At 35.9% G+C, this 11,456-nt stretch overlaps 1 protein-coding gene across 1 annotated transcript in view; it reads left to right on the top strand.

Moving 5' to 3' along the window:
• LOC104285729 (brain-specific angiogenesis inhibitor 3) overlaps positions 1 to 11,456 on the top strand; it is a gene marked incomplete at its 3' end in the record, with an annotated part of 285,461 nt that overhangs the window by 197,940 nt on the left and 76,065 nt on the right. The window contains exons 5-7 of the mRNA XM_009884216.1: positions 4,859 to 5,023; positions 8,570 to 8,734; positions 9,642 to 9,806. Coding sequence (XP_009882518.1) covers positions 4,859 to 5,023; positions 8,570 to 8,734; positions 9,642 to 9,806 — 495 coding nt within the window. The remainder of the gene's footprint in view (positions 1 to 4,858; positions 5,024 to 8,569; positions 8,735 to 9,641; positions 9,807 to 11,456) is intronic.

The following is an 11,456-nucleotide window of genomic DNA, read 5'->3' as shown; positions in this document are numbered from 1 at the left end:
GGGGGCGTGCATTTTGAGAGCTGGACTAATGCTTCCTAATCAAAAAGTTGTCCCTTCAGAATAAAAAACATATGCAGACTGGACTATACTTTAAGCATCTATCCACAAGCTTCAAGAGAACTTGCTAAACTTGAAAATATTAATGCAAGGTTTCCAGATTATTTTCATCTATTGCCTTCATACTCCCTTTAGTGTCCAAGATCCTCACTGGGATGTTAGGCAATACATCTCTCTGTGATCTCACTGTCCTGGAAAATTGTGAGCTTCATCATTATGCAACAGTGAGACTACAGAGTCTTTTATATAAGTACATGAAAGCTATTTGGTCCATAATTGCCTGTTATTAAATAGAGGGGTTTATATATATGCATGTATGTATATATATATTAGTATTGAAATAACACTTTAAATTTCAAAATAGTCCTCCTGATAATTAACGTAAAAGCATGAAGGTTTATTTATATTTGTTCCAGACCAATAGTATTTCAGGGACAGGAGTAATTCAGTCAGTGTCTTGGAATCAAGAGCCTTCTGGAAAAGTGCAGCATAAGTAGGCAACAAAACCAGTGGTTCAGGTAACCGCTGTTGTTATTGGTTGTTTTTTGAGCAAGGGCAACTCAGAATCCAGTACTGCAGTGCCACTGATTCATTTCAGCTTAGTGGATAATTTCTAACACAGCTAAAACTTCAAGGAGAAAGAACATGGAATTTCCAAGCCTGTAGATCATCTCAATTAGTTTCTATTTCTCCTTCCCCATTATCTTCAATCTCTTTTACCACACAATTTAGCTGAAGCTCAGCATTTTCAAGCTTACAGATAAAACAAAACATGGCAGGAGCAGGAATACCTTAAACTATTTGAAACATTTGTATGCTCAAAAGCTATATTTTGCCTGGTGTGATATGCTAGGAGTGCTTTACTTATCTCCCTTTTTTTTCTCAGGACTCATCCCAATGAAGTTTAGCCATATTGCTGACACACTGTACATTTTGATGTATTCTGTGCCTACATGGTACACTAACAAAATCCTTACAGAGAAATTAGCACTATCTTTTTTAATTCCTGTAGCTTCATTGTTAGTAGGCTATGCTCTGGAAGTTCAGGACTTCACTTGAGAGGAAGAAAATGAGAGTCAGGAAAACTTAAGTTTATAATTAGAAAGAGACAGGGCAGAAGTAGATTATGCATCTAATCTACTTCTTCATGGCTTCAACATGAAGGTTGGATATGTATAGAGAATTTATGGAAGATTTTTGAAAGGACAACTTAAGGTATACTAAAGGAAATGACAGCGCTTGTCAATTTAAATTTGTGCATACAAACCCTCTAATTTCGTTTTAAAAATTCCTTTAAGATAGAATCTGCTTAGATGCAGTTATTCAGCCATATTAAACTATGATACCACTGACAATGAAACGTGAATGGCCATAATAGCTTTCCAATATCTGTTCAGTTTAAGGCTGAAAAAATCAACAGCATTTAAAGCCTAATAACAATCTCCCAAAATATGCTTGTAGGATGAAGGCCAGTATGGCCTCACGCCTCCTCCCACTTCACAGCAGTTGCGTATTGTGAACACTGTGGGTGTTCACTTCAACATGATTAGGTTCACAGAGTGGCAGAGAGAAGGGAAAGATGCTCTGCACTAATCCAAACTCGTTGTGCTAGCAACGTTTTTGACAGATAAGTTGGCAATAATCTGAATATTTTTGTCCCAAATAATGAATCTTGCATCTGAAACTGTGTTATAGAAAACAGTAACTCCTCTGTGGACCAGCTCTCCATCTGGTGTAATTTGGCATAGCTCATCTGGCTATAATTCATCAGATGTTATAGGGTATTTTGCATTTAGAAAATGGTATTAAACAAAATGTAAATGAAATATGAGAAAAAATATTCAAAGGTAAGAAATTTTAAATTAAGATGTTCTTTTTAAGCTGATCTGGATAATACTGGACGCTTCTGTGATGCATTGAACAGATTAATTTTCCTTAATATTTGTTTGCTGACACTAGCTTTTTTCTTAGTGTTATGCCTTTTCCATCCTTGACTTTTTTAGTTATGTCCCAGTTTCAGATACACAAGTCTATACATAGAATGAAGGTACTGTGAAATTTTTCCTTAATGAGCTAAAATTTGTCATGGAAGATGATTTTGAACACAGCTTACTTCAAATCACAAACAGATAGAGGCTGCTGTAAGTTTTAGTCCACCCAAAGTGAAACATTTTATTTTGGCTTATGTTCAGATCCAAAATCACAAAAGAATTATTCTCTGTTGCTGTTAACATGCAGTCACTCTTACCAGAAGAGATACACAACCTTTTGGCTCAAGACAGTATCTTGAAAGAACCCCTCAGCACACGTTTCTGTCATTTTTAAATGAAGACAACTAATAAGATTTTGACAGCATCAAAACTCCAAATTAAACAATAGACTTAAACTCATCTGTACCCTGAAAAACCTCAGCCTGTGTCACAGTGTCAAGACCTTTCTAAATTATTATTTTTTACAGCATATTCTTTTTCTAATTTGGATTATTTTTGATTTGCTAGGTTTTGTACTTTTTGAAGTTCTTCTTTTTGCACCTGAGCATCTTAATCAAACACTGTGGTATCAGGAGATGAAATTACATCATTGTTATTACTGACTACTGTTTGGAATCTTATCTGACAAATTGGTTTCTCATTCTTTTTTCCCATATGATAAAAAATTTGGAGTCTTAGAGACATGTCTGGATTCAGAATCTAATACTTTGTCAATAAGAAAAAAATCTTCAGATCACATGGATGGATCAGAGTATCTGTCCAAGTACAGTACCTGTTGAGAAAAGATGAAACGTAAGGCTTACATGCAGATATACCCATCAATTAACTAGTTTTAGAAGAGTTAGGTTTCCTGGTTTTGGCCAAAATGTCACAGTTAATCAAGGTTTCTAAAATAACTAGACTAAAACCTGTCACTTTAACATTAATTTGGAATGTTCCTGAGGGTTTTGAGGTTTTTTTTTAAGCTAATATAATGCAGATTGATGTGATATTTAGAATAAGATAATTTAAATAAAATAATTTTAATTTTAATAAAAATTTAATTTTAATAAAAATTCCATGTAGGACATGGAATAATTTTTGTGCTTTTCAACCACTTGTATGTGAACAACTAAAAACCTTTCATCAATTGATCTGGTATCTAGTGGGTTAAAATCTTCCCTGAATGACGCTTGACATTTTCTGTCAGGGTTTCTCAGAAGTTAGCTAACAAACTTTTTACCTCAACATAGCATCTGAAATGACAATTTTCCTTACTTTTCATGAAATTCACTAGAACTTAACCTAAATGCAGAATTCCCCTTGATCTTACTGATGATTTTGTGATAATATGCCAGGGAGCTGAACCTCCTTCCACACCCTTGGCAACTGAATTTCACCTCAGGAAATGTTATTCTGATCCCTACAAGAAGAGGGTTTTATTTGTAGAGACTGGGCAGGTGATACATGTCTTCAAGGCAAAGAAAACCTATACTTGAGAAGTTCTTACACAGTGATGAAAAAAAGTGAGGACAAACCAGAAAATTTATTTCTTCTGAAATGTTGTGAACCATTACCAAACGATAAACTGAGATGTTGCACACTATTTCACCCTCCAAACATCCTTCAACCAGGCAGGGTTGCAAAGACACAGAGTTATATGGTACCTAGTGGAATGCTAAGTCTGAGTACCAAGTCTCAGGATTTTTTCTTAAATGCCTAATATTACTGCAGTTCTCATTACTACATTCATCATCTCACACAGCCTAATTTAAACCTGTGCAACTGCTTTTTATTTAAGCAGAAGAAAAATAACTAAAGCTTGTTTTGCAGTATTTTGCAATTTATAAAGAGGTGTTTTGCCAATGCTTGCATGGAGTTGTGTTACCAGCACATGCTTGACTATATTAGAGAACTTTCTGAAAATTTAACTCAAATTGTTTCTGAAAAGGGAATGCATACGATATATGAGCTCATAATATTGTATATTAGTTTCTCCTACAGTGAAAAAAAAAAAAAAGATAGAGAAATATGGCATCTTCTGTGATTCTTTATATTAATTTTATGAAATACTTGTATATAAAAATATTGGTATGTGTAATTTATTGTGTACTCTGAAGGTGTTTGAAGTTTGTTGAGTGAATATTTTTTAAGATAGAGTGGTGCATGTATTACTGTGTATGTTAAATCAATGAATATGTAAGGAAATGGTGCAAATCTCTTTTGCTTATGTGGTCTTGGAATTTTTGAGGAAGATAATCAAGTACATGTGCTGCCCGGTTTCCACCAGCATTTAAACAAGTGAAGCAATTGTAAGATAACAGCCCCAATTTATGATGGTGATACAGTAAGAAAGTATTGTATCTATTCCTATATTTTCAAAAGGAAGCTTAATTTTGATTGCTTCAAGTTTTTAGAGTTGCCTTGAAACCTAATGTATATGCCTGATTTTCACAAAGACTAGTATCCTGAAAATCAGGGCTATTAAAGATTTCTCAAGTTGGGCACGAAAAGTATCATAACTAACTTTTGAAAAGAGAAGCCATCTTTCTTAAAAGAATGAAAGAAAAGAAAATGTGGTAGTGAGATTAGTTTAAAGGTTAGAGAAAATGGTTCAAAGTTAAATATATTTCAGAGAAAATCTAATTTTAAAATTGAAATTAACTAAATTTTATAAAGGATTTATTTGCCAATGCTAAAGATTACCTATGTACTGATTTCCTTGAAGTTGGCAAAATAATTCCCATTTAAAATATTGATCTTGCTTATTTTGAAATCCTTCTGTTACTTGTGTGTCTGTTTCTGGTTAAAATCTGTTTGGTTTGTTGCAGTACATGGCGTTTGGGAGGAATGGTCACCTTGGAGTTTGTGTTCATTCACATGTGGTCGAGGCCAAAGAACTAGGACAAGGTCATGTATACCTCCCCAGTATGGGGGAAGATCATGTGATGGACCTGAAACACAACATAAACCTTGCAATATTGCACTCTGCCCTGGTGAGCTCATATAGCAACTCTCTGCTTTGTTACAGTACATTCGATGTGGGTTGTTTGTGATTTCTTTAATTGCCCTTTGCACACAGAAAAAAAAAATGTTATACAAAGTGAGTAGGCTGGGTAATGTTCATAATTCTGACTGTAGTGATTAAAGGATATAATCAGGATTGTAACTCTGTTCAAGATTCTACACAAGCAAATTCTTAGTTTCTTCAAGGTATCCTCTCTGTAGGGCATGGTATATTGTGCAGGAAATCTTGATTCAGGATGGGTCTTGGAGAACCAAAAGGCAAACAGATTTCTGAGTGTGCCACAAAGGGAGACATTCAGAGGTCATAAAGTTTGTGTCCACCATATCTGTTTGAATTATGTTTGCTTGGAAGTTCGCTGTAATTATTTATTCATCATACAACAAACATATTTGGGAAACCATCAAATTTTAATTGTTTTTTAATTTATTCAAAATGCGTATTATTTACATGTGTGCAGAGAGAAAGGCTGACACAAGCTAGGGAATTATTTGAATCCCAGTTAAACTGTTATGGTAAGAATTTTAAGTGCATCATTTCTGGAAGTTAGTTGCTAAACAACTTTCAAAAAATTACCCCTAACCAAGTAAAAATGCGTGGGCTTAATGTTAAACCTCCTATCCACTGAAATTAAAACTAACTCAAAAAAATCTTCTATTCTTTTAAAATTTTTGTCCATAGGTTACGATTAATTTTGACCAAATTTTTCAATATGTGTATATATTTACACACATATACACACACACACATATATATATAAACCTAAGTGTTACAATGAGTTCAGTAACCATAAAGAAGTTTATATATATAATTATTGGAGTCATTGTATACTTAGGTATTTAAAAGGTGTCAGGTAGCTGTAATGTGAGAAGTTTCTTTCAGGAATTCTGTCTGACAGTGCAATGGTTGCCCTTGCAGTGTGCTTGTTGAATATCCACAGTTCACAACACTGCTGCAAATAGATTCTCCGTGACCAGGGCTCCTGGTCCCCTCCTGAAAAAGGTTGATGGCCATTTCATTAGCAAATGGTTGGCTGATGATTTGAAAACAGAGATGATAGAAAAAAATGGAACTTAGTGCCTCACAAAATTAAAATTAAATTTCTTAGATTTTTATGAAACCTGAGCCTTGCTTTTCCTCTGGTCAGCAAAGCATACTCCAGCTTCAGGACAAAATTTGCGTAAAAGTTTTAGACTGGTATGAAGCTGCAAAAATTTTGAATTAATCCAGTTTTTGGCCAGGTTGGCAGCTGTGCAATTTTACATGTGCCTACACAAAAGTAATTAACATGATATATGAGCATGAAGCAGAGTTGACAACAAGACAAATGCCAAATAAAAATAGCAGTGAAGAAATTAATGTATTCAGTTCACTTCAGTATTGCAAAGGAACACAAAAGATATTACACCTAATCTGTCAAAATAAGCAGTTATTTGAGAATTCTGGATTTGGAACAGTCATTTGTACCTAAATGACTTTCACCAGAGGAAGTTATATACTGGTTACATTTAAAATTAACAGTCTAAATCTTCGCTGAATGTTAAGATTTGCTGCAACCTGAATGTTCAATTTTATAAGGGAATCTTCACGTTGAATTCTTTAGTCTTTTAACGGTATTTCTGAAATAGAAAACTCACTTGCTATTTGCTCCTAAAGATAAGGAAAAGAGATGTATTAAATATATATGAGAAGCCATGGAATGAGTTTTCTCCAAAGACACTATAATAATTGATTCGATCTTTCCTACCTTAAATAATACTATATAGCAATGAATAAAACTGAAGAGGGTGCATTGAAATGTAATTTCCATAATGTTTTCCTCTTCACATAAAGCTTTTATGATTAATGAATGCAACTAGCTTCCATGTTTGGAAAGATTTCCATTTTCTGCTGAATAAATTATCAGGGCACAGCTTCATAGCTTGAGAGGCATATGCATTGAGAAGTGGTTCACAATCAGGCATTACATAGAATATTTAATATAGAACTTTAGGAACAAGCCTCAAACCCTCTCTTCCTTTAATTCACTGGTTGCTGAGATCCTGGGTATTAGAGATACAGATAGTGTCTTCGAATGGTTAGAAATCTTCTGTGGTTACTGTCAGACAACAGTGAAATAGTTCATCTCCACATTTCACTGAGCAGTGGTGCACCCATACATACACAGTATGTTAAATCACTAACTTTAAGATTCTGCTTCCTATTATAATTATTAACACCATCAACTTAGGAAGCTGTTATTCCAACCCTCCTTTAGACAAATCCTGAAATCGGGGGTTGGCAAGTGCACCAAGTGAAGCCATTTGTTTTCAGCAGTGGTGCTTTTATGGCATTAGTAGTCATAAACCCAGGTTTTCAAGGATGAGTATTAATCAAAATTGTACAACCTACATTTTGAGTTTATATAGGGTAACTGCAGGTGTGATGAGGAACTGATGATTGCTGAAGTCTGTATGAACGCAGGATTCTGCATTAGCACAATCAGTAATAACACATTTCATAATCCTTACCCATTTTCAAAAATGCTGTCTAGTCCTATTATCTATTATAGACCATATAATTATTCACTTGCATGGGAATTTAATTGGTTTATATTTTTTATTTATTTTTTTAATATTTTCATTTGCCTCAAGAAGCTTTCTGAGATACAAAATTAAAAATAACAGTCCTAAACCTTTACTCGGCGGAATATTCATCCAAACTCAAATGTGTGGGCTAATACAATATACTAAATACAGAACTGGTCACCATATCTATATTGTTTGAAAATTCAGTTTGAAAATTTAAAAAGAAGATTATGCAATATGCAAACACAGAAGCAGACCCAAGGAGGAAGGCAAGCCATTTCTGTCCTCGTACATTTTATCTCAAAAAAAAGTCTAAGAACTGGGATCATTTACCTTACAGGGAGGATGAATGATAAAAGTGTATTCAGCATTATAAGTATAGCGAACAGACTGTACATGAGGCAAAGTGGTAACTGCTGTTTTCCTTTTCCTATTCAACTAAAGAGACCTAATTTCACAGTCAGGACCGATAATCTTATAAACTGACCCATCTGAGTGGTCACCGCAGCTGTAATAAAACACTTTGAAGGGCTCAGTGTTTACATCATACAAGACTGGCCTCCATTTTTCGCTAAAAAGGCAAGACCAGTCTTTTTAATAAGGCCTTGCTTTTAATAAGGCCTTGCTTTTAATAAGGCCTTTCAAACTGTATGGTATGCGAGCAAAATCCTAATTTATCTTTTGTTATGCCAGTGTATAATTAGAGGAGATGAAAAGTTCTTTACTTGAAGAGAAAGGAAAACAGTTTTAAACGATTTTAAAGTAGCTCGTAACGGCAGTTTCTGTATTTGATTGCTGTAAGAAGCCAAGCGTCTTCAGGCTAGGCCCAGGCTGAGGGGCTGCATTCAGGCCTGTGTTGAAACCCCCTAACCTAGAAGGAAGCTGCGAGGCCCTGCCCGGCTCAGGTGGTAACTCTGCTGTGTCCATCTCTTTTGTGCCTGCCGCGGCAGTCGACGGACAGTGGCAGGAGTGGAGCTCGTGGAGCCAGTGCTCGGTGACCTGCTCCAACGGCACCCAGCAGCGGAGCCGGCAGTGCACGGCGGCGGCCCACGGCGGCTCCGAGTGCAGAGGGCCCTGGGCCGAGAGCCGGGAGTGCTATAACCCTGAGTGCACCGGTGAGTACCAACCGGCGCGGGGAATCATAGCTCTACCTCTCCTGCTCAGGAGAGACCTGGGGACCCGTCCTGCCAGTAGCTCTGAGCCGGGATCTGGGGGAACACCGGCAGGCTGCCAGGGGGCCAGCAGAGGCCTCAGCAGGCTGCAAAGGGGCAGAGCAGTCACCTCCAGAGGGAGGCCTGGGCCCTTGCTTTCTTTCATTCGGTGAGCTACCTGGAGATAAAAAGCTAAGGAATGAATTGGGAAAGACTGCACGACTGGCTACATATCAGTTTTTTTTTGGTTTTATCACCATTTAAAGGACATTCAACAGTTTTAGAAAGTTATGTTTGAGGCCTAAAAAACTTGATGAAGTGTCTCACAAACCTAGAAAGTGACCAAGTATGTACTGATTCCCTTTTACACTGAGACTACTTCATGATCCTCTGGCAATATAAAAGCAGCCTTCCAGGTTGGGTAAATTACATTTATACCGACTTTTAAGCCTCATTTGCACTGTCAGAGCATGTAAAAATCAAGCTCCTAAAATAACGCAAAAATGTTTTTGTTTAGTTTTTTAAAGGGTTGTTATGCACATTGTGAATGGTATCATTGCTATACATCAGCACTATACAACTATATAGAAAAAAATACAAAAGCGACAATGTCAGTTTTGCAGTATCAATGTAAGTTAATGTGCACCAATTCCTTTTATTTTATCTCAAGATGCAAGTCATTTAGACATCAATTCCATATTTAGGAGCCAAGTAGAGACTTCCCCATCTTCCACACGCCTCCATCTACCACTTCTGTCACTGTTAGTTATATCTCGGGGGCTTTCTTCTTTTACCTAAGTAAAGAATAACCTATATATCCTCCTTTATGACATTGGTTATGTGACCACTGTAACTATATTTTTCCAAACAGCAAATGGCCAGTGGAACCAGTGGGGCCATTGGAGTGGCTGTTCCAAATCCTGCGATGGTGGCTGGGAGAGACGGATAAGGATCTGTCAAGGTGCTGCCGTGACTGGGCAACAGTGTGAAGGAACTGGAGAGGAAGTTAGACGATGCAGTGAACAGAGGTGTCCCGGTGAGATGCAAATATAATTGTTGTTATTATCTACACTACAGTATGGCTTACTTTAATGGTCATCTTCAGTAGAGACAAAAATCAACGTCCATAGAGGACTAGCCATATCTGGCCTTGCTTTAGACAAGTCGCAGCTGTTTTTCTCAGTAGAATTTTTTATGTAGCTAGGTGTCAACTAGCCCCATTGGATATATAAGCAATGCATCATGTTTTAAATAAATCAAAATACTGTACTATAGAAAGTTATCAGAAAAATATTTCATTGCCTTGGTATGCATACATTATTTGGACCGGCGATGATTTGCTATAGTAATTCTCTCTGAATGCACTGTGTCTCAGAATATCAGGGCTGGTTTTGTAAATCATGGAATTCCTTTTAGACAGTGTACAAGAGATGACTTTGTAATACATTTGGGGTGAATTTCAGTGCAATAAAGATAAAGGAAAAAGTGAAGCTTACTGTACTCTATAGAACAAATGAATACATGAGCAACTTTTGATAAAAAGGGAAGTAATTTAAAATGAAAAAGGCACGTCTTTCCTATTTTAATATAATGCTTAAATATATTTCTTTGCAGCACTTTTTACTTTGCTCTCCCAACAAATTTAAGTCTTTCCCACTGAAAGCTGATAAAAGTGTACTTTTGAGCTTCTTCAAAAGTGACAAATAAACAAGAACAGCTGGTGAATCCAATCATATTTATCTGTAAAGACACATTGTCCTAAGGTCAAAGAATGCATTTTCAGATAGGTGTAAGATAACAAAATAAGGTGTAAGTAATATAGGATGTCTTAGACATTCACTTGGGAAATTATGTGTTCTGAACTGCAAAACAGGAGGCAGCAAAAATCAATCTAGCAATCTTTCCGACTTCTGGACATTTCGATGGCTATGTTCTCTGCTAGTCAGAGAAAGGACTTAAATGGCAGGGATGCTTTGGGTGAGGAAATGGGGAAATACATCAGATGTGAATTTTATGTTGTCAAGCCCACATTTTCATAGGCAGTGCGTTTATCCCTTGACAGCCATTAAAGAAAAGTTTTCAAGGTATTTGCAGTACAGTAGAACAATGAACCTCATTGCATTTGAAGAACAACAAAAGGACTATTTGTAGTTATAAAGTTATAATACTATACTGGAGAAGTTAAGCAAATTTGACTTACTTCTCAAATGATGTCTTTAATTTTAATAAAATATTCATTATCTGAAAAGCAGTACAAAACAGTATTTGTATTGGATTCTAAAACAAATTATAATTTCTGTAGTTAATGCAGACTTCCTCTATAAAAGCACAGCACTAAGAGAACGTTAATGTGAATCTTCTCAATAAGCAGACACTCAGATCAACCAGCTTCTGCTTATAAAACCATTCTTGAGATAATTTGCATTTATATATATAAAAGTGAAACCGTGCTGCTGCAGTCCAATTTTCAAAGGTTGCCACCTGCTGTTAATAAAATATTTTACAGATGTATTTACAAGTCAAATGCACACAGAGCTTTATTTGCCATTTGGTAAGTTTATTTATTTACTTGATTAATTCCAGATTAGAATCAGTATGCTTATAGAAACCATAACGCAAAGCACCTTTTAACAAGCTATACTTGTGCAGAAGATCATACATGAACAACAGGTTTTATTTATCTATT

The sequence above is a fragment of the Charadrius vociferus genome, unplaced genomic scaffold (assembly GCF_000708025.1).
Source record: "Charadrius vociferus isolate BGI_N301 unplaced genomic scaffold, ASM70802v2 scaffold25, whole genome shotgun sequence".
Classification (NCBI taxonomy): Eukaryota; Metazoa; Chordata; class Aves; order Charadriiformes; family Charadriidae; genus Charadrius; species Charadrius vociferus.
This window is presented reverse-complemented; position numbering and strand designations above follow the sequence as displayed.